Source organism: Branchiostoma lanceolatum, chromosome 8, assembly GCF_035083965.1.
Source record: "Branchiostoma lanceolatum isolate klBraLanc5 chromosome 8, klBraLanc5.hap2, whole genome shotgun sequence".
Lineage (NCBI taxonomy): Eukaryota > Metazoa > Chordata > Leptocardii > Amphioxiformes > Branchiostomatidae > Branchiostoma > Branchiostoma lanceolatum.
Genome location: NC_089729.1, coordinates 6,233,969 through 6,257,399, shown reverse-complemented (window position 1 = coordinate 6,257,399; position 23,431 = coordinate 6,233,969). Strand labels below are relative to the sequence as shown.

Genomic DNA, 23,431 nt, shown 5'->3' with positions numbered 1-23,431 from the left:
CAGAAAATTGCTTTCTTTTAATACAAAAGCAGGCTCGCCTCCGCGACGTGCTCCACTTTTTTAAAAGTCTGCGAAGCACCGGTGCATGACGGGAAGCATGACTGTCATCTTGAAAATAAATGGAAGGGCGATTGTGGAGCTGTCGGGGCCGCTTGGTCATAGCCGCCATGGGACGTGGATCATGTGACTCTCCGTAGGGTTGTGAGCACGGGGCTAGAATAGCTAGTGTGCTGGGCGATTTTCCTTCATTCTGTGCAGATATGATAAAATGCGACTAGTGTGTTGTATTTGATATAGCTGTGTATTAATATTCAGGATGACAAAATGAGCGCCAAAATGCGTAGGAAGCGTACTGTCTACAGTAATCTATTCCTTGTAGGCGTAACATTATATGGCGGACACTTCAGATTTAGGTGCTTGAATTCTTTTTCAATAAATGGCATCACCGTCAGATTAGATGCTAATCCGTGAAAATCTAGTCATTTTTATCGCACATGTACTTGCTTACGTGTACATAAGTACCAACACAAAATGAACGTTTTCTTTGAAGGGGAATTAAAATGACTACTTAAAATGCAATGACTGGACGGCGTATTGCCAAAACAGGTTAGCTAACGATATCGCTGAGAGTATGCAAGGAGGCTTACCACTATTTGAACTCATGTTCGTATATTTGCATTGGTCATTTCCAGAACGAAAAACTACACTTTTCTTCCTATTTTCTCTAACTCGGTTTTTGTTGACACAGTATCCAAGTTTGGTAAAAAAAAAATTAAGAGGGTATTCTCCTTTTAAAAATGATCTTTCCTGTATTTCTAGTACATGTAGCTCAAAATCTTCAAACACCTTAGAATTTTCTGATTCAATTTTTCTCATTATCAGTCCTTGTGAACGTTTTCTCTCCCAAATTATAGAGCAGGTGCTGTCTCGGTAGGGACGACCATGTTCTCCGCACTCTGCAATCACCGCTGTGGGAAAGCTGATCTCAACACAGTCAAGAGCTTGGTAATGATGTTTAAGAGGACTAAATTAGCTTAAACACATCACAATCAAGTACAGCTTATGAGCCGAACAGGAACCATTACGGCGGACCCCCGAGGGGTGTAGTATGCTCATGTCCGTGAGGGGTCGCTGTTTAATGGAGCATGTCCGCCATTATTAGTCCTCCAAGGTCACCTGAGAGGTCAGTGGTGTATTAGGAGGAGATCACACCTGCGGTCACTGAATGAAGGTAGATGATGGGGTGGCAACCGGCGTGAAAGCCTCGTTATTCACATTGTGCATCGGATGACCTCCGGACACATCGAAATGTTCTGGATTTCCGAGACTCATTAGAGACTAGTCTCACCTGGTCACCTTGTTCAAGACGGTTCATAATAGGCCCATCTGGTCATGTAACATGGAGGAGCAGAGTGTAATCTCACGGCAAGGTGGTGTTAGGAAAATTACACCTTGTCACGCAGGCTGAGAAGATCTTCGCCGGGTAATCCTCTATGTAGGCAGTGGAAACCGCGGTTCTTGTGGTTTGTCCGCCGCAAGGTGGCGCACATAACACAACACGTAACGTCACACGGGGCGTTATAATTTGAATTCAACGACAACAATTCAACATTTTCAAAAACCGTCACTTTCTAACCAGAACACTCACATATCATATTCCGAGACTATGGCATTCACTTCATGGATCACGGACAGTGCTACATTTCCTGACCCCTTTTGTAATATCTATAAATATGTGAAAACTGGTGTTTTTTTAAGTATAACAGGAGTCCGTCATAATGGGTCGGTAGGGATGTATTTTAGAAATACAACAGTACAGGTCGTCTTTTCCTCCTTTAACTACACGGCAAACTTGTACTACACGTACGGGTAAGAACGTGCCCCCGTTCACACACAGGCCTTTACACTGTAAATACCGTTTACAACCACAAGGTGCACTTATCCGGCGGTCTCAAAACCATAAAAGCCAAGAGGACTAGTGACAATCATTCTTTTCACACACAGAAGTGAATCCATAGCAACGACGAAAACTACACGTGTCACAAAATCTCCACTGTCTATCTATTATTAATAAACAAATATACGACTCCCATGTGGGTAAACAATAATGAACAAACAACTATTTTCACAAGAACATGTTTCTTTTTTGCTGTTGTTGTTTACGAATGCATGATTAAGTTTTTAGATCGCAATTTCAAATATTTTAAGGCTAAAACCTCACCTGGAAAGACTCGCGTTGCATGACACTGACCACTATGATGAGAGCTACCTAAGAAACGTTCCTATCACATTAATTGCTTCAGATAGAAGCACTAAGTACCCTTTTTACATTCTTTATTAATCTGGAAGTATAATGAATCTGTTTCCTCTTTGATTAGCAAGTGTACATGAGAAATATAAGGAACGCACTGATGGAGATTGATGATGTTTCTCCCTCCAAATCGCCGGTTCGTGCAGATATTGCCCTCGTCAAGTCCAAAAAGCTTTCAAACAATCTAATGTAAATTATTCCAAAGGGCAATCCAAAACGGTTAAGGTCCAGCCTTTTGGTCAACAAAATTCTGTGTCTGCCATGCGCGCTAAGTCTTCGTTCAACAGAATTAATATGTCAAAAATACCTCCCCCGCCCTGCCGGTCGTGCCAAATTATACACGGGCTTGAGCGATTGTCACGCATATTGGATAGCCAACTCATTAATAATTTCTTGATGTATGTTTCCATGGAAACCTGTGTGAACACACCATATCTGTAGCATTTTGCCGGCACATGCAATAAATATCGTCTGCCGTCGCGTAGCGACAGACGGATATGCGTACCCGAGTCTGTGTGCTGTTACCGGGCCGCGGTCGCTATTTGACATAAACAGGTGGGGGTATCTTTAAAACACGCAGCAGTTTGCCAGTTGGTCTCATTGTCGACACCCGCTGTTGTGCAGAAAACAAGTGGATAGTTGCAGAGGAAGGAAGAGGAGTTTTTCAAGACTGTAAGTTTGTGTGTTTTCCCCATTTTGTTCCACTTTTGTACATTTGTAAACCATTGCCGGTACAACATATGGAGACGAAGCCAGACAGTAGATAATAAGTCTTCATCTAATTTTCAAAAAGTGCTACACCTTTCTTTTATCTTCCCTATACTTATTTGTTGGGATGATCAAGTCGAGGCATTAGCTTACAAACACTCCTTTTTCTTGATAAGTAATGAGGCCAGGTTTCACAACAGGTGTGTACTAAAGCAATGACAACATTTATGTTTGCCACTGGTGCTTGAAAATGTCTAAGGAGACGGGGGATGCTAACCTACATGTAAGAAGATAGTTAGCATTTCTGTATCCATGGAGACGTTGATATAAACACATCCACACATGTTGTGTCACGGCCTTGGTCACGGTCACCATCTCATGATAACTTTTTGATCAATATCTAAAGCTAACGGTATAGCTAGTTTTGCTTATTTGTCTCTTTTCACCAAAGTCTCCACCTGTTCCGTCATCATGTTACTGAACAAAAAAGGGCGATTTCCCCCCTAAAAGAACGTTTCTACTTTTCTAAGATGTGCTGTGAACAAAACGTGTTGTAGTGAATATGCACCTGTTTTTGAGCAGCCATTTTAATCAGTCTGGGTCAGAACCGAGGGCGTGGAACAAATCCGTTTGTTTCCCTTTAATTCAAAGACGTGGTCTTTAAATAGCACTTGCAAGGGTTAGATCGGGGAAGTGAGATTTCATACTTTGTTAGTGTGAGTAAAAAGTGTTTTTGATTGCATGTATAGGGCAGACTTAAAGCCAGCCAACCTGTTTTAGATGTCGTGTATTGACCGGGAATACTTGAGTGCTTATCCTGTGACACAGGTGGTATTTTTATTAGTCTGGGCTGCAAGTGAGCACGCGTAGCAAAACGATTTGTTTCCCTGGTCTGAAAATAACCTTGTTGATGAAAGATCATTTCATTTTCATTCTGTGGAAGCGAAATATGGTCTTAAACGTACACCAGCCCTATTGACCTAAAACATGTGACCGTTTTTTTTATGGAGTTATAAGAATGGATCACACGTGAACGCGTGATTTATTTTTTCTAAAACTGGGCCCTCTACCGTAGAGTGATTGCATCACGAAACGAATATTTTGTTCTTTGCGGGTGGTGGCGAAAAGTGCGTTTGAACGTTTATCAAACTAGTGCAAACCTAGCTGACGCGTTTGGAATTGTGGCGTATTGACTCAAGCGTCTGCAATCATAAGTATAGCACTTGTCGTGTTTGCCGCGCCGACATCAGTAACAGACCAGAGAAAACGTCCACGCAGCAAGAACAGGTATTGTGTTGGACCCCCCAAGGCGCTTGACACAGTATAAGAATATGTTCGTATCATTGACGTTAGAATGCTTTATCCATTGCTTATTGAAATGGTTAAAATAGACATCAATCAACGTGAAATATCTGAGGCACAAATGTGCGCGATGGAAAGTCTATTGAAAATGCGTTAACTTGCCGACGGACTGATTTCTGAGTGAACACCTTGCAGGAAGTCGTTTCTATGACATCCTGAAGCCTCAAACTAATACTTTGTGGTTGTACATGTAGATGCAAATATAGCTATAGGATCAATCTAATGTTTCTGCTACCTTTTAACGCTGAGTGTTTGAAGATATTTGGGGGAGCCTAGTAACGCGCGGTCCGCATCTCCCGGTTTGTTTAGCGTCAAAGTCCCCTGGTGATAGTAACCTAGCAACCACACAAAACAGTTTCTCTCGTGATTTACGCCAATAGACTCTCACATCATTACCTCAATGCCAAACGCGACCCTAAATCTTCATTAAGTCACATTACCTTTGTGGTAATGTCGGAGGCAGAGATCATAAATAAGACGCTGTTGTTGGGGTGCAAAAACGCGTTCGGCTGTAAACGTCTTAAGAAACAGAATGCCCCTCGTAAGACAGTTTATGCTCCTTTTGTCTATAAACTTGGCCAACAGTACGATTAAAAGTATGTGGAGATAGGATAGGAAATATTTCTCTCCTGGTAGTTAAACAGATGGCAGTTGGATACTTTTTAGTCGCAAATCCGGTGGAATGTTGATACCAAGAATCGGTCTTTTTATTGGCTTAAACATGCCGAGGACTTTATTACTATTGAAGACAATGTTGTTAATCATGAACCAGCCATGCATCTATAGAAGGCTTACTTACTTTCTGATCCTTTTGCAACTGATCATGAAGTTATTCATTAGTCTTATAGACTGATTTTGTTAAAACCTGAGGGCCAAGTTTAAAGGGACTTCATTATATCAACAGCACAAAAGATAACTCTTTCTATACCACGAAGTTTACGAAATTAGAATTACACAAAGATCTTTTATCAATCATAGATTCCACCGATCATCTCTTTAATCGGCCCTCTCAGCTAAAGATCCTGTACCCCCAAATCATAGCCAAATTCTATCAATTGTTGTGCAGAAAATATAGAATTACATTCATGATTTTCAGACGGACGTTAAGTACATCCTTACAAGAGACTGATTGTCGAACATGAAGTAATATTGGTTTCTTTTGATTGCAGAGAAAAAGGAAAAGTACAAAGAGTTTCGTGATGAAGCACTTTGTCATTTTACTGTGCCTGTCTGGTGAGTTGTCCGTCTCATTTTCTTGAACGTAAGTTAGAACTGTACTGTAGCCAACACCTACATGTAATTACACAGACCTCTGCGTGGATGAGACTAAGTACGGTGCAGCGGTCGGGTGTTGAATACGCCCATGATTGGATCGGAATTTTCTGGGCTCAAATTAACTGAATTCAAGATTCACATATTTACGCTACTGACAGAGATTGCAGTCTACAGAAGCCTAGGAGACACAATTATCCGCCAGTCCTCTGTTTAGCAAGTGCAACAAGTTCAGATTGTTTTCTCTCCCAACCTACTTTTCAAAGGGAAATAATTACATACTCAATGCCAGTAAGCACCGTGAGTTTATCTTTCGACTATGTTGATATTTTATCGCATCGAAAGCTTTCTTGAGATGCATTTTTTGTGAATCGTGAAAATGTCCTTGAAGATGGTTGATAAGTTACTTGGTCCACTGACTTATCAGTTTACTGATTTATTTATTTATTGATTAATTGATTAATTGATACTAAGTTTTGCGTACCACCAATCTTTCGTAGGGTTGACAGCCGTTTGCCTCGGACAGGGTACTACACCGGTTCCTGGCGCTGCAACTACAGCTGCCGGAGCTTCAACTACAGCTGCAGCTGCCGGAAGTACAACTAGTGGAGTTGCGGTTCCTCCTTCGCCGACAACTCCATCAGGTAATGCCTCGGTCAAATTTCCGAAGCGGAACCCAACCGGGCAGCTTGTGGGAACGAAAAATGATAATATAAAAGACAACAAAAGACACTCCCAACCATATATTGTGTATTTTCTTGATATGCATTTTTTTTTCGTTTTCGCAAACAACCCGGTCGGACCCCGCTTTGGAAATGGTACCGAAGCATTATATTTCCTTCAGATAGTGTTTTTACTAATATTTAACATTTTCAGAGAACTCATCTACAACATGAATAACAATCGATTTAACAATGTGCGTTCTAATGGCTAAAACAGTATACAATGTAATGGTGACGATGGTAGTATTTTTTTCAGGAATGTAGAATAATGATGCCAGAGAGATACAATTTACTGAAATCGAGTAAATGTAGCTACCTTTACATATACATTAGTGAGATACATACTGTGAATGCTGTTTCTAAACATTGCATGAATATGTTTGGGGTCAGCATTTTTGTTCGTTATTTTTTCATTCAGCTGGTTCAGGGGCTACCAATGCCGCCAGCACGACCAGTGCAGTGAGTAATGTTTTTTTTTTTCTGTCTATATATATATATAAACTTTTGGTTTAAAGGTAATGATTGGTCAGTTGTAGGAGAGGGTGTAATTGATGGGACACTACCAGGTACTCTATATATTGGAATACTACTGCCCTTACAGCACTGTCATACGTGTCTGTTCTGTTGCATTTTCTTGATTTTCATGGTGTAAGGCGTACTCGATTATTTCATAAGTTAGAATCCTTAGCCAAAGCCAAGTATCAGGGCATTTTGGAATCGACACGTGTTACCATATTTTCGTACATGCAGACATGTAGTGCTCATTACACTTAAGTCTGTTAAAATGTTAGATTAAAATTTGAGGGAATATAGAAGGAACGAAATACTTATTGTCGATTTATTGTCAGTGTGCTTTTGTTCCCAGGGAGGTGCAGGCACTAATGGCCCTGTTACAGCTGGTGGAGCAACCTCAGCAGGGGTGAGGCAGAATTACGTATTTGTTCTAGTATCTAACATACAGAACTAGTAAAGTTAGTAATACTGACCTTTTAGCTCATCTTATTGAAAACATGTACAAGAAGTTTGATATTCAAGTGAAACTGTTGGATAAAAATGGCCAAGAGGATACTTTATTTTAACCCGTAAATACCTAACGAATTGATCAAAGGGGCCACAACTACAATGAAACGATATGACAGGAACGTTCTGTTGTAATTCTGACCCTATCATCATTCACAACTGTAGGGCACCGCAGCCACCACTTACACGTGCGTGCAGTGTACTGGGAACGAGACAGATGCTTGCGGAAGAAGTGATGGCATCACAGCAACAGTAACCTGTGACGCATGCTGGGTGAGAATCATTTTTTGTAACTATTACAAAAATCTACTTTAATACAACAGTTGAAAACATCGCCTGCTTCAACTTTGTAGCTCTGGTATAGCACCACAGCTCAGATCAATCAAGTCGTTCATTATTTTCAGGAAATACAGTTGTACGTTGTTGCACATGTTGCCGAGTAGTATTGAGCGCTTTGAAAGTTTAGAGTTCAGAGGAAATCCGTGTGCGTTTTATCTTTCAACAGTTCTACTCTTAACGTGATTGACGTTTCACAAAAAAAAAACTGATTGCTGTTCCGAGATTCCAATAATAAAGACAATAGAAATCGTTGTAATTTTTTCTTTATGGCCAACATTTCAGAGTACAACTTCGACTAAATTTGTACTTTGATTGCTCATGACATTTGCTCTATTACAGGCGTACCGTGACGAAAACACAACATCTCTTGTGGTAACCTACATCCGCGGATGTGCACAAGAGTCGACCCACACCTGCACTGATGACAACAAGAATGAACAGTGTGAGACTGCAGGTGGCATCAAGCGTTGCCGGCGTTGTTGTACGACAGACAGGTGCAACGACGGCAGCCTTGAGCTGCTGGGACTCGACTCTGGCGCGGCTGACGTCCACGCTAGCGTCGTGGTTACCATGGCGTCTGCGCTGTTCGCCATTTTGGCACTGTGGCAGTGATGTCATAACAAAACGTGTGGTGTTGATGACGCAACGCAAGTTGTGATGACATCACGAGTGGAAACGTCCACAGGCCACGTGATGACTTAGGTCTGACGGCCGCGTACGTGGACGACTTCTGCCGAAATTTAGATACCTGTTAAGAAAGTTTGACTGTGCTCAAAAGTGTTATTCAAGTGACAAAGTAGTCGGTTGTTACATCTTGGAGGCAAAGGCATCTTTAAAATTGGTGCTTGAAGTGTTAGGGACAAAACCAGAAATTGAAACCAGAAAACAAGATCTTTTATTGAACAAGACTAAACATGGTGGTCGTTGCGATAGGAAGTTGTGGTGACTAGATAAGGTCTTCTTAAAATAGATTTTTTTCAACATTTCTGAAGAAAGTTTTAGGCATGGAGATGACAAATTTGCCTAATTTGCCTTACAAGGCAGGACCAAACCGACACATGTCACCAAAAATGTCGCTCCGAAATCGCGCCAAGGCCAATCGCTGAAGAGGTCGTACCTTGGAGATTGACAAAGCGCGTATTAAATGCGACTCTATTTTTGCTACTTTTTGCTTGTTTGCTGCGTTGTAAAGTGAAACCAAAGCAGGTCTTTGTGTCTCTATAATGTTGTACATTACTACACATGGGAGAAGTAGATGCTGGATATGACAACGCGCCATATTCTAATGAAATGGCATGTTCGACAGTGTCAGCTTCCTGTCCCTGGAAAATGTATACTAAATGTATAAAAGCTTCTGTATTTTTATTCGAGAGAATACAAGCTGTATTTTCAGATATGTGATGGTTGCAAAGTGCTTTACTTTCTCCGTGTGTTAGTGAGTATGTGTTTGTGTGTATGTTTGTGTGTATGTTTGTGTGTTTGTGTGCGCGCGCGTGTGCGTATTTTGTGTGTGTGTGTGCATGCGTCTTTGCCATTGTTGCAGGAATAAAGTCTTAACACGCTGAAAGGCAAAATTGACCTTCCACAAGAACGTACTTCAACGTAAAATACAGACTATAAAATGTATAAGTCAAATAATACACTATATCACACAAACAGTTTGCCATAAATATCCTAATATTGTTATATCAAATACAATTTGATACTCTATGCACTAAACTCCCTTCAAGGTTCTAAAGGATGAATTAAGAATTGAAACAGACGTGCTTTTATGCTGAACGTGATGTGTTTAGTTTTTGCCATAGCAACTGTAATAACAAACGATAAGGACAAAACAATGGGCTTTGTAACGCTACAGACATGCCAGCTGACAGTCAAACAATGTGGTTAACTTTAGTGGTTTTTGTCTTCGCTGGATAGTATAAACATAAACCTGAGCCACATTAGGATGTTTTTACATATGAAATCCATCCAGATTATCACACGAAGAAAAAGACAAATTGAATATTCTCGGACATGGACGACGTGCTCTTCAATACAAAAAACATTAAAAGGCAGAATCTTGACAATCTACGTGAGCGATATTTTCCGAATACGTTGATGAAGGTTAGACATACAGGTAGTAAGATACGCCAAAAATAGTTGGTCAAGCAACTGGATGAAATTTTTAAACAGTCAGACATTTCAGATAGCATCCGCTGTCTTTCGTCAGTGACTAACGATAAGGACTGGAAAACCAGATATTTTCCGAAGATAGCCGACTTATGGCCGGTGGTAGTAACCCGGGTTCAGTCTGAATATGAATGTATACATGATGCTGTCTTCTTTTCCAGATCCCTATATTAGCCACAAATAAGTTACACGTTACGCTCATCTAAGATGGTTTTATGTATCTGGAACACATTGCATTTTGGAATAGCTTCGGAAATCGTGTCTGAAATGATAACTGATGAAACCCTCTCCTTGTATCACTTCCTTGGACCGTTGGAAGTGGCATTATGTGTGGTGATGCCGAGGGAAGATTTGATAAGTCACAAAAGCCGAATGCACTATTAGAAAAATATTTTTAAAACAACAAAACAAATTATAATATTAAAGGACTCTATTGAGATGGTTTATAAATTTGGGTCAATTCTTGTGTAGTGAACCTGACAACATGCCACTGGGTGCCTTTAGAGAACTATTGTTTTCACACTGGCCGTGCTCTCTATACAGCAGCCTTGTTGCCATGGCGACTGCCACAACAAACGTTAGAGACTAAATAGAGACTAAACTTCATATGATGTGTGCTCGCTTTTCACTTGCATACCCCCTAAGGAAGCAGTATCGGTAGTTAGGGAAGCCTTGGAGGCCGACGACACACTTGCAGACAGAACCAAACTCTCCGTGGACCACATATGCGAACTGCTAGACCTCTGCCTAGGGTGCACTTATTTCACTTACAAACAACAGTTTTTCCAGCAAGTGCACGGCTGTGCTATGGGGTCACCGGTATCGCCCATTGTTGTGAACCTGTATATGGAGAAGTTTGAGAACAAAGCCCTCAGTACTTTCAATGGCCCTCCCCCAGCAAACTGGTTTCGCTATGTAGACGACACTTGGTGTAGGCTAAAGAAGAGAGTAGCTGATGACTTCTTTGACCATATTAACCAGGTAGATGACAACATCAAGTTCACACAGGAGTCGTGTCAAAACAACATGCTCCCCTTCTTAGACACCAAAACCATCATAGAGAAGGATGGCAACCTTCAGTTCGAAGTGTACAGGAAACCGACCCACACTGATCAATATCTGGCCTTTGATTCCCATCACCCTTTGGAACACAAACTAGCAGTGATTAAAACTCTCTTCCATCGAGCAGACAATGTCATTACCTCAGACGAAGCAAAAACAGAAGAACACAGACATCTCCGTGTGGCTCTAGCCAAGTGTGGCTACCAAAATTGGACCTTCAACAAGGCCCTCAAACCTTCTGACCAGTCTAAGAAAACACTCAAGTGCAGACCATTGACCAACAGAAACAAGGTCAACATTACCATTCCCTACGTCCAAGGAGTATCGGAAAAACTCAGACGTATCTTCCAAAACTTCAACATTGCCACTAACTTCAAACCTTACTCAACTCTCAGGCAGAAACTAGTCCATCCAAAAGACAGGCCTGAAAAAGGCATCAAAGCCAATGTCATCTACAAACTGAAATGTGAGGAACCGAACTGCAATAACATGTACATTGGGGAGACAAGTCGACCACTAAAAGAACGGTACAAGGAACATTGCAGAAAGAGCGCTAACCGCTACTCCTCTGCCATTTACCACCATCTAAAACACAACCAGGGACACTCATTCAATTTCGAATCCACGGACATCCTAGATCGTGAAGAACGCTGGTTCGAACGGGGAATTAGAGAAGCAATATATGAGAGGATGTACAACCCCGCCCTCAACAGGAAAGGCGGTCTACGCGTTCAACTTTCAGGCACCTGGGATAATGCACTGCCCACCACCCCCACCCCCGGACAAGCAACATTTAGTTACTGTACTAGAACAACAGTAGCTAATTGAACTATTGGCATAACTTTGTCTTGAGTTAATCTTCTTTTTGAAGACTACTTCAAGACATCCTAAATTGTCTTTACCTCATTAACATATCTATTCAGAGTTTTGGTATAAAGCTGGTGTTCTCAGTCCTATCGTTAGTCACTGACGAAAGACAGTGGATACTGTCTGAAACGTCTGACTGTTTCAAAATCTTATCCAGTTGCTTGAGTAATTATTTTTGGCGTTAGAGACTAAACCTAGGACTTTACATAGTCAATGTTACATGGCAGGTGAGTGAAGTGCTTTGTGAAAGTGGTTTGTTAACGTTATGTTTTTCCTGTATAGCGTAAACAGGATCCCTGTATTAGTAGGAATGTCTGCAGGATAAATCAACTCAAGCTGTCATAAACATACAATATGTAATTATATACAGCGTGTTCACAAGAGCATTAGGAGCAACAAAGGTTTGTAGGGAAAGCAAGCACAAAGTTCACGTTTCAGACAGTGCGACAAGAGGACCACCTTTAACGAAGGTTCTTCTTATTCCAACATCACAAAGCTTAAAGACTGATCAGAGGACTTTCAAGAAATTATTGTGAGATAACAAACGTTTTCGTTCGAGTTAGAGGTCTTGAAAGAATCGCAAATGAGTTTGAATACATTCATCACGCTACTGTAGGACCTGAATGTAATTCAACACTTTATAAGCACAAATGCAATAATATGTTGGTGTGCGTTAAAAAATGACACGTTCGACTTAATACAGCAATCTGTCCCAGATTTCCTATATTCGAATGGACCACGAATATAACCATTACGCGATTTCGCCTAAATTTTGCCCTTTGAGATGAGTATGACGGTCGTTTTGCGAATTTTCCTCCGGCGGTTAGAGGTGGTACTGCACAAAACGATGCGATATTGCATTTGCTTCGACTCATGAAACTCAAAGGACGGGTACACACATGAATATCAGAATAAAGTGCGTTTTGATGCCTATGCCATATATTTATGATTTCCTAACAAATCTCGGCTGATATACGCACGCCTTTTTACATGTTTTAGAATTTTCGCCTCCCCATGTCAGTAGCTAGTAATCCAGATTTGCAAGAGTCACGTTAACGTTGACCTTTACAGGGTCCACTTGACAGCTGTTGTTTGAAACGTCCTCTAGCGACATCTTCTTTCCATGCATTTGCTCAAAACTCTTTCGCGTCAAGCCACAGTAACAAGTATTTAAGCACCGCCTAGTTTACACAATAGCTAGAAGATGAAACGTACAGTTAGCAGTCTGCATCGTCCTCCCAAGAAGATTGATGTAGATGTCGTGGTCGTGAAACAGATTAGAGCCTCTAAGTGTTTATAGAATTCGAACAGCGGGGATGATAACCCTCTTATCTTACCAACATCTTCCTGCACATTATCAATTATTCAACATCAGCCAACGTAACGTGTGTATCATGTTGATCATTTGGCCCATGACCATACAGGTATGAGAGGTAACGTTTAATGTTTTTTTAATCGCAGACAAAAGCCACGAAACAAACAAAAATGTGAAAATATACGCCAGAATCTGGCCACTTTGAAATCCATGGCGATGGAGCGATTGTGCAATGCGGTTGGTAATAAGGTTAATGTTATCCCATAATCAGCCTAAAAGGCATATCACATACTCAAACATGCATGGTCACCATGGCAATTTTCCTTGTTTACAAAGACACAAACAGCCTGTGGACAGACAGGAACGGTGTTCGTCATGGCACCAGGGCGCGTCTTTGTGGTTCTGCTTATCACTTATGGTATGTCCATAGATTGTTGTTGTATAAAATCTTTGTTTCAAGATATTGTCATCATATTTCAATGAATTAGATGACAAGGCATCTATGAAATAATAGGTTGTCACTATTGTCATATTGGAAGAATTCGAAATGTTAACGTTTAAGGGAACATTTTGTTGACAAGGTAGGAAGAAAAAGGAACATTGGTGTCAGTTCAGGCTTTAACTATCAAGATAGGAAACATTTTCCTTTTCCTTAAGCCTCCCCTTGCACGTGCGTTTTTTTATTAATTTCAAAAGGTGCTTAAATAGTTCGAACAACAGCAAAATCTATGATAAAAATGCCATGTTTGCAATCATCATATCTATATGAATGGTGAAGGGAACAGAAAACGGAAGTTTATTTTCCGCACGAAATAGCAAGGGTTGTCACATCGATGGTTTGCTTATGCCCGTATACAGCTTCAGCTACAACCAAACCACTGTCTACAGCTTCAGCTACAACCCAGACGCCGTCTACAGCTGCAGCTACGACCCAGACGCCGTCTACAGCTGCAGCTACGACCCAGACGCCGTCTACAGCTGCAGCTACGACCCAGACGCCGTCTACAGCTGCAGCTACGACCCAGACGCCGTCTACAGCTGCAGCTACGACCCAGACGCCGTCTACAGCTGCAGCTACGACCCAGATGCCGTCTACAGCTGCAGCTACGACCCAGACGCCGTCTACAGCTGCAGCTACGACCCAGACGCCGTCTACAGCTGCAGCTACGACCCAGCCACCGTCCACAGCTGCGGCTACGACCCAGCCGCCGTCCACAGCTGCGGCTACGACCCAGCCGCCGTCTACAGCTGCAGCTACGACCCAGCCGCCGTCCACAGCTGCGGCTACGACCCAGCCGCCGTCTACAGCTGCAGCTACGACCCAGCCACCGTCCACAGCTGCAGCTACGATCCAGCCGCTGTCCACAGCTGCAGCTACGACACAGCCCCTGACTACAGCTTCAGATAGGACCCCGCTGCCGTCTACAGCTGCAGCTACGACCCAGACGCCGCCTACAGCTGCAGCTACGACCCAGACGCCGTCTACAGCTGCAGCTACGACCCAGCCACCGTCCACAGCTGCAGCTACGATCCAGCCGCTGTCCACAGCTGCAGCTACGACACAGCCCCTGACTACAGCTTCAGATAGGACCCCGCTGCCGTCTACAGCTGCAGCTACGACCCAGACGCCGCCTACAGCTGCAGCTACGACCCAGACGCCGTCTACAGCTGCAGCTACGACCCAGTCGCTGTCTACAGCTGCAGCTACGACCCGGCCGCAGTCTACAGCTGCGGCTAAGACCCAGCCGCTGTCTACAGCTGCGGCTACGACACAGCCGCCGTCCATAGCTGCAGCTACGACCCAGCCGCTGTCCACAGCTGCAGCTACGACCCAGCCGCTGTCTACAGCTGCAGCTACAGCCCAGCCGTCGTCTTCGGTTGCAGATACAACCCAGCCACCGACTACAGCTACGGCACAGTCACTGTCTGATTTTACAGCTGCAGATTCAACTGTGCCACCGTCTACAGTTGCAGTTATATCCACGTCGCTGTCTGCAGTTGCAGCTACAACCCAGCCACCGTCTACAGCTACAGCTACAACCCACACACTGTCCACAGCTGAAGCTCCAACGATGACCCAGGTTAGTGTAGTAGATAATACGTTCAAGGACCTGTGAGAAAAGTCACATTTTACACCTCAAAATATTAATTTTTATAATCATTGAGTACTATGTTGGCTGGTCAATGAAGCAGATGTTGTCATCAAATTTAGTCGTCTTATTTGTCTTTAATTTTATCAGGACAGAATCACTTGCATAAGCTGTGCTGGGAACGAGACTGACAGCTGTGGCAGGGCGGATATAAACCACACTGCCGATGTAGCTTGTCGAGAAGGATGCTGGGTAAGAAGACATCGAGTTTTATTCAGTTTCTAGTTGCGAAGAAAGTGTGTTTAAAGCAAACCGCAAAGGCAATAAGTGCAACTTTCTTTAGCTTTACAAGTAGCTTTATTAGCCATGTATGGGGGATGGTAAATGTAGACATGACTACAATCTCTCATGTGTTTCAGGTGTTTCGGAATGAGAACATATCATCCGGAGCGGTGACCGTGGAGCGCGGCTGTGCGCAGGACACCGTCATAACTTGCGGAGAAGACCAAAAGAGCCAGATGTGTACCATCGCCAACAACAGCCCCGTGGAGGTACTGTAAATACGCTGTGGATTTTATTTCGCGCTAAGGGGAAAATGGGGAGTTCTCTGTGGATTTTATTTTGCGGCAGTGCTACAGTCACATACTGCTACAGTGTTTGACAAAATGGTGGATTTAAGTTCGCGGTGAAACGGTCGCCGCGAAAACCGCGACCATAAAACCACCGCGAACATTTCTACATTTACAGTATATTATCCCGTAGACTTTCACCCTCGGCTCTTTGTTTCTACGAGTATATCACAACGAGTATGGCATACAACTTGCCTGACAGAAAATTTGAGAGGAGAGAAAGGGGGTTCTAATACCTTGTATAGCACAAGGTTGGAAAGGCTTTGTGAATATTTCACCCACAGAAGAGTATTATTATTGTCCAGTTTTTCGTAGGAAAAACTGGACTCAACATGTAAAGGAGGTACTTGACAATTGTGGCTACTCATACATTTGGTATACAGACAACCCTAATATAGACGTTAGACAGACCTGTGCACTGTTAAGAAGAAGATTAGAAGATATGTATATTCAAACATTCTTTCATAACCTGTTGAAAGATGAAGGAAAACTAAGATTTTACAAAAACGTAAAAACGATCTACGACATGGAAAATTATCTGTACCATAATGACTTTGACCAACGTGCGGCAATATGTAAGATAAGAATTAGCGCGCACCCATTAGAAATAGAGAAAGGGAGATACAAAAAGCTACCGGTCCAGGACAGAACATGTAAACAATGTGCAACGAAAGCAGTGGAAAATGAAATACATTTTATATGCGAATGTCCCAGATTTGAAACCGAAAGAAGCAGATTATTCACGAAAGTATCCGAAATCTCCAAAAACTTTTCTAAATTAAGAAATACACAGAAACTCATATTCCTTTTAAAATCATCCAGCCCACTCATCATTGAAAGTGTGGGACTTTTTATTTTCCACTGCTTTCAGAGAAGAAATCAAACCCCGCATTAGTACCGTAGATATAGAAACTTACTGTAGAATAGCAATATAGAATGATTTTGTATTCATGTATACCTTTGTTTTACCTTACATTTGTATTTCGACATTGTTGTCAACATGCAATTAGCCTACGGGCATGAATTTGCAATAAACTATTCCTATTATTTGTGGCAAAGCTTATGCGATCTTAAGGAAAATCTTTCTTTTTTTCCCTGGCGGAAAAATAGTTAGATTTTACTCTACACAAATTCTTAGCTAACGCTCTATATCCATACATTTACCAGTCGTACACGGATATCTGATATTCCGTTCAAAAGCGACAGATATGTAAAGCTGTTCAACCTTCTTTCCGCTTGCTCAACAACATTTGATACATTGCATTCTATAGATAAATTCAAATACATTATAGAAGGAGACAACCCTTACTGTGTACAAATAGGTAAAGATATCAAAGAATGCTTAGATCTTTAATAGAACTAGTAGTGTAAGTGATAGGCTAAACTCGACATGGTGAATTATTTATCATTTTGTATCCCATTGTTTATTGTTTGCATGTTTAGTTGTAGACGCCCTTACGAAAGTCGCTGTACCTTTGTTGTGTCAACAATGATTGTATGTATAACATCTGGAACCACCATAAAACCCCCCAAGTTACATTGAAATTGCTATTTTCTGCCAGGTGTGTCGCAGGTGCTGTTCGACAAGCCGCTGTAACCACGCCGGTCTCGCCGTACCGGGAGGAAATGCCGCACCAGGAACCGGAAGATCTGCCATTGTCGTCCTGTTTTCACTTGTTGCAGGAATACTTCTGTACTGATATTGTAGGTGAACACCTGTTAACGCTGGTGGTAACGTTACATTCATGTACATGTACAGCACTCAAACGTTCACAATTCCGTAACCAAGAGTCAGAAAGAGCTAGAGTAGTTATCATTAGTACATTAAAACAGTCACGAAAGACTCTTATGCCATAAATGTCCATTATAATCATATCATCGTTATGAATGTTTTCATCGTTACATCAGTCAAGCATCGTTAAGAACGTATAAAATTAACCTTTTGGGCATATATTATAGCCTAATTAAGTAGGTTTATGAGAACTATAGACGGATGTGCTACATGTATCTTTCTTGTCTTCAGGAGATGTGCAAATATCAAGAAAACTCCTGTGTCTACTTAATTCTCCTCAATACCATAAGTTTGGCAGCATTGTGTACAAAAGTGAACAAAGAAGGGCGGGGTTACCGGAACTGCAATTAACTGATGGGTTTCGCTTTTCAGGAAACGATTGTCTCTCCACCCACAATTATATCAAAAGGCTGGCTATGCATTATTGATGAGTTATTATTATGACATTGAGGGTGTGCCATAGTGACGATGGTGATGATAATAATAATAATATCTTGTGGTCTCTAATACCATTACCAATGATATCATTCAATTTGTACCATGTGTAATTGTATAAGTCATGTAATCATTTTGATTGCAATCTTACCAGTAAAGCTTTATCTTAGTGTATAAAAGAGTTGTAAAGTGCACATTGATATCAATATTGAGTATGTAGTTTTATACACATCTTAAGTCATAAGCAATCTCAACTGGTTTCCGACATTATCATACATTTGAAAAATATATCTTGTGTAATGTGGAGAATTAAAAGGAAACCATAGGCACTACTATTTGAGGGTACTTTCCTCGATCTATACGTATACTCCAACTCCATTCGTAAGTACAGAACATATACATCCATGTATGGTGTCAATTGTAAAGCTGTAACAATAGCCAAATACCCAGAATATATATATCAAATAATAATAACAAATAATGATAAATATGTTTCAATGTAATATTGTCATAATACATTCGGTACTTCATAACCAAGTCAACCAAAGTTAACAGTTAAATTTTGGCTATTCATAACGACAAGTAGGCTGATGTATAAAAGGAACAGTTCCATTTTGGCAAGTTGTTCTCCCAAACACTGACCTACACCGATACGGTGATAAACAGGGAACGAGAACACACGATATGTGAAAAATATTTCACCAATCCGAAAGAAAACGGAAGGACAACAAACTTGTCACGATGAAAAACAAACCTACATCCGCCATACCGTAGGTTGCAAGAGGTCTACGTTTACGGGTCATTTGGTACTTGAAACGTTCAATTTGTACGGAAGCTGTGGGGTGGCGCTTTGTAGTACATAATGCGCCCTCATACATACATTTCAACCGATTTCTCACACTATCATACATTTGAACAATAGTTTCTGTACAGTCGAAAATTAAAAGGAAACCATCGCTACTACCTTGAGAAGGGGGTGGCTTTAACACAATAGTAGATGAAGAAAAAATGGTAGATGAAGAAAATTTACATTCGTATATCCCATATAATGTACCTACTGGCTGTAATAATATAACATGGTGAATAATAAAAGTCGTAATGCTGGAACAATAATCCGTTTTTATCGTAATACATTAGTTCTTCACAGCAAAGTCCACCAAATACGTTTGACTACTAATTATGATGACATAATACTTCTTATGGGTTGTGCCTGGGAACAGCGCATACGTCATGCGGTGTTGGAGCCAAGACAAAGCCAAGACTGCCGTCCATAGGCGGTGCAGGGGCGCCATCTGGTAGACTGAAGGTGAAGTGCTGCAGTAGGCTGGTGTAGAAAAGGAACAGTTCCATTTTGGCAAGTTGTTCTCCCAAACACCGTCGCCGACCTACACCAATACGGGATAAATAGAGAAAGAGAACACACGATATTAGTGAAGAAATACGTTTCCCCAATCCTGTTTATACAAATTTGGGAAATCTGAAGAAAACAAACATGATATACATGTACCTGTGGAAAAAGGTAAAAACCATTCCGGCTTGACCACCCTCCCTTCGTCGTCCAAGAACCTTTCTGGTCGGAACTTCTCGGGTTCCGGCGTCACTTCCGGATCCATCATGGCGGACCACAGACTGGGTATGATGTACGTGCCGGCTGGGATGTCGTACCCGTACAGCGTGGTGGCGCAGGTGGTCCCGTGGGGCACATTAAGAGGCACAATCGGGCGTACCCGCTGGATTTCCATGATGGTCGCCTCGGTGTACGGCAGTCTTCCGCGCTGAGACCACGGCGGGGCTTCAGACCCAAACTCGCGGTTGATTTCTTCTTGTACTTTGGTCTGAACGTCTGGGTTTAGAGCAGTGTAGAGAAGACCCCACTTTAAAGTTGTCGCCGTTGTTTCGGAACCAGCAATGAAGAGATCTCTGATGATAGTGCCAAGCGCCTCTTCATTCACACCATTGCTCTTCTCACTACTACCTTCGCTTAAGAAGACATCGATGATATCTCTGATGTCAGACTTGTCGTAGGTTGCTTTGTGTTCTTCTGCACTTTTCATGATAAAGTCTATGATGTAATCGCTCATTTTTATACCATGCTCCCGATAGTTGGCCATCATGGGCAGCTTCCTCACGTACGGCATGACAATTTGTCGAAACAAGGCAAACATGGTTCTGTTGTTCGGGCCGACAAGGCAGGAAAACGCGTAAGAAAGGCGCTTAAACTCTTCGTCGTCGTACTCGAAGCGGTTGCCGAACGACATGGAGCAGATGATGTTTGAGACCGCGTTACCTAGGAGGTGGGATATGTCCGTCGGTGCGCCATCGAGAGACCTTATAGCAGAGCACAAAGCCGTCCCCTCTTCCTGAATCCTTCCCTCCGCACTGCGCCTTCCCATGCCGAACTGCCGGAGGGCTGCCAGGGCGAACCGGCGCCTCTCGGCCCAACGTTCCCCGTAAGGAGCCATGACCAACCCTGTAGTTAAAAAAAAAGATATGCTTTTTATTGCCAATCTCACCCTCTTTTTTACGTGTAGTTCACACATATATAGCTTATGCAGAATGTTTGGCCAATACAGCGGTGCTTTAGTCAATGTGTTCAGCAGTAGTTGATAGATGCATTATGTTGTTTGAAACAAAAGAAGCAGCGCAACTGATGTACCTAATATGTACATAATAACAGGGTAGGACAACTTGATAAAGTGTTTTTAAGAACACTTCTAGAATATAAAGCAAATTATTTCTGCTGTTAATGCTAATCACGTCTGGGCAATCAAACAACAATTGTGGCTTGAAAACGATTTTCTTGACCAGGGCAAGGTATTACTGATATGTCTATGTCACAGCAGTGTATGGATGCTATCCACCACAAAATATATAGCGTAGTCGTACCAGGGTCGCGTTTCATGAGCCTCAATGGCGGGCGGTCTGAGAATATCTCCGGCTGTTTCACAAGAGCATCGTGGATCGCCTTGTGTCTACATAAAAGGACAACAATGCAACAGTTGTTTTCGTTGCTCCACCAAGCTATGCAAGAGATGGGAGCTATTGTCATTATGGAACATTAAAGAAAACAACAGTGTACATCGCCAGTCAGTCACGTACAGACACACACACACACACTCACTCTCACACACACACACACACATACATACACAAACACACACATATACACTATCTCTCTCTCTCTCTCTCTCACACACATTCACACACACACACACACACACACACACAAAAGTGACAAATACACTCTCTCTCACACACACACACACACTCACACACACACACACACACACACACACACACACACACACACAAAAGTGACAAATACACTCTCTCTCACACACACACACACACACTCACACACACACACACACACACTGCTCTCACATGTCTCACGGGGATCACAGATTGTTACTATTACATAAACATACAGGACCAGCCTAGTAATGCGCCTAGGCTCCTGGTATGGGAATCAAACATACAATAGTTTTCCGTCGACATAAATATGGGCTGAGAGAGAGAGAGAGCACTGGCACTGCGTTAAACTAGACTAGTGTAGTTTAATAACACATTTTACTCACCCGTACAGCACAACAATGACCCGATTCAAGGCCCTCAAACTGTACACATCTCCGTACTGCTGACGCCAGGCCGCCATGTTGGACAGCAGTTTGCTGGGCCGCAGGCTGAGAAGATTCCCCACAATAGGAAGGCCCCGGGGTCCGGGGGGAAGGTTCAGCCGACGTCCCCTCCGATACACGAGCAGGACGGCCGACAGAAACAACAGGAGGAGGACCAAGAGTGTCTGCAGATCCATCGTAACGAAGGAAAACAAACCTACACCCGCCATTTTGTATGTTGCAAGAGGTCAATCACTTTACGCCTGGCTACGGGTCATTAGATTCGTTACATATGCACGTGCAATTCGAAAGAAGATTGTATGGTGGCGCTTCAAAACACCACACATCAACATTCACAAATGACTCTTGATTAACAGTAGACAAATAATTCCGGTCTTCCCTCATCTAGTGAAGATAACGTAAAAACCTGCAATATCTATCTCAATGAAGCTTAAGAATGGAAATACAGTTTGGGGCATGTCTGTATGTGCGTGTCTGCCTGCCTGTCTGTCTGTCTGCCTGTGTGTGTGTGTTTGTTTGTGTTTCCGGATATTATAGTCAGCATAACTCAAGAACCTTTGGACGGATTACGACGATATTATGTATGTGAGTAGGTCCTGGAAAGATTTTTGGCCCCCTTGTATGTGACCTTGGCACTGCAGCAGAATTTCCGGTTTTTCTATCTTTTCACGTGCACTTGATATAGACTTGACTTTTGGTGGCAGATAGCTTGTGATGTAAGGAAGGAATGGTACAGGTTTGGGCCCCCTAGCAGCTTGCTCTGGAACTGCAGGGGCGTTTTTGTCAAAATCTTCCAAGGAGAATAACTGTACACGTTCAGGTTCTCTTTTTTTTGCGCGCGCTTTTTGCAAGACAATGACTACATGCTAATAAGTTTGAACTGCTGCGTTTCTAATAGTATCTAACAAGATCCGTATCATTGACCTGATTATTGAAATAAGACGACGTGGGTTTAAAGTGATATTTGCACAGCTGAAATCTGCGAAAAAGTGTAATTCAACAAGGATACTTTTATAATTAGCAGAAAAGACATCATTGTCTTTTGTAGACGGATACCGAAACTTTGAACCACGTCACTCGGGAGCCGAAAGGACCCAACAATCCCTGTCGCCAAAGCAAACAAAAGGTGTGATTCAAGCAGATAGAAGATACGGAAACGTTAGACCTCAGAAAACAACAAAAGGCGTAATATATATCATTAATCCATTCCAGGGATGCCGAAACTTCACAAAGTGACAACAAAAAGGCCTCATCACACTGCCGCACCCTGGCGCCTATGTGGGGGGCACACATTGTAATCTCGCATGGAAACGGCGTCTTGGTAACTACGTATACCTGCTAAACACAGTCTCCAACTTTTGATCCTTACCGGTAACATTTGGACCACTTGACTACCTATTCCGCCCCCCTTGTCACACAAATTGACGATGACTTGTTTTGTGTTGTTGTCGATTTAACTATTAAAACGTAATACAAAATAGAAGTATAGAATAAAACTTGACATGCTAATTACTAATACAATAAGGGCTAGCATAAGTCTTTGAAACTAGCCTCCGTTGCAGTCCTTTTCCCCGCGGCGTTTTTTTTTCAATTTTTTTTTTGGGGGGGGGGGGGCGCCGCGTATCTGCTTGGGATCTCGTATCCGCCGTGCCCCTGTGTCCGCTTTAGACCCTGTATCTGCCGCTGATACAGGGTCT

General features: G+C 42.3%; 3 protein-coding genes and 1 long non-coding RNA gene across 4 annotated transcripts; 3 read left to right on the top strand and 1 right to left on the bottom strand.

Annotated features, from left to right (window-relative positions):
- Positions 1–2,658: 2,658 nt before the first annotated feature.
- LOC136440776 (uncharacterized) lies at positions 2,659–6,840 on the top strand. The gene is made up of 4 exons (XR_010756711.1): positions 2,659–2,983; positions 5,551–5,614; positions 6,154–6,297; positions 6,794–6,840. It is a non-coding gene; the product is annotated as an uncharacterized lncRNA (long non-coding RNA).
- Positions 6,841–7,018: 178 nt separating this feature from the next.
- Positions 7,019–9,130, top strand: LOC136440531 (uncharacterized). Its single transcript, XM_066436580.1, has 4 exons — positions 7,019–7,023; positions 7,180–7,294; positions 7,561–7,668; positions 8,074–9,130. The coding sequence occupies exons 1-4, from the start codon at positions 7,019–7,021 to the stop codon at positions 8,344–8,346; spliced, it is 501 nt and encodes a 166-aa protein (XP_066292677.1). The 3' UTR covers positions 8,347–9,130.
- Positions 9,131–13,525: 4,395 nt separating this feature from the next.
- Positions 13,526–18,168, top strand: LOC136440530 (mucin-2-like). Its single transcript, XM_066436579.1, has 5 exons — positions 13,526–13,568; positions 14,009–15,231; positions 15,391–15,492; positions 15,660–15,791; positions 17,432–18,168. Exons 1-5 carry the CDS (start codon positions 13,526–13,528, stop codon positions 17,567–17,569), a joined length of 1,638 nt encoding a protein of 545 aa, XP_066292676.1. The 3' UTR covers positions 17,570–18,168.
- Positions 18,169–18,217: 49 nt separating this feature from the next.
- Positions 18,218–21,969, bottom strand: LOC136440172 (cytochrome P450 2U1-like). Its single transcript, XM_066436047.1, has 4 exons — positions 21,675–21,969; positions 20,983–21,068; positions 19,604–20,566; positions 18,218–19,481 (listed from the first exon to the last, which is right to left on the bottom strand). The coding sequence occupies exons 1-4, from the start codon at positions 21,941–21,943 to the stop codon at positions 19,294–19,296; spliced, it is 1,506 nt and encodes a 501-aa protein (XP_066292144.1). The 5' UTR covers positions 21,944–21,969; the 3' UTR covers positions 18,218–19,293.
- Between the last annotated feature and the right edge of the window lie 1,462 nt (positions 21,970–23,431).

Excerpts from the sequence above, each read along its gene's own strand:
- LOC136440531 (XM_066436580.1), top strand. Across the intron at positions 7,295-7,560 it reads GTGGAGCAACCTCAGCAGGG|GGCACCGCAGCCACCACTTA; the intron begins GTGAGGCAGAAT and ends TCACAACTGTAG. Across the intron at positions 7,669-8,073 it reads TAACCTGTGACGCATGCTGG|GCGTACCGTGACGAAAACAC; the intron begins GTGAGAATCATT and ends GCTCTATTACAG.
- LOC136440530 (XM_066436579.1), top strand. The coding sequence starts at position 13,526 with ATGGCACCAGGGCGCGTCTTTGTGGTTCTGCTTATCACTTATG. Across the intron at positions 15,232-15,390 it reads AAGCTCCAACGATGACCCAG|GACAGAATCACTTGCATAAG; the intron begins GTTAGTGTAGTA and ends TAATTTTATCAG. Across the intron at positions 15,792-17,431 it reads CCAACAACAGCCCCGTGGAG|GTGTGTCGCAGGTGCTGTTC; the intron begins GTACTGTAAATA and ends ATTTTCTGCCAG.
- LOC136440172 (XM_066436047.1), bottom strand. The coding sequence starts at position 21,943 with ATGGCGGGTGTAGGTTTGTTTTCCTTCGTTACGATGGATCTGCAGACA. Across the intron at positions 21,069-21,674 it reads GTCATTGTTGTGCTGTACGG|ACACAAGGCGATCCACGATG; the intron begins GTGAGTAAAATG and ends CCTTTTATGTAG. Across the intron at positions 20,567-20,982 it reads GCTCATGAAACGCGACCCTG|GGTTGGTCATGGCTCCTTAC; the intron begins GTACGACTACGC and ends TTTTAACTACAG.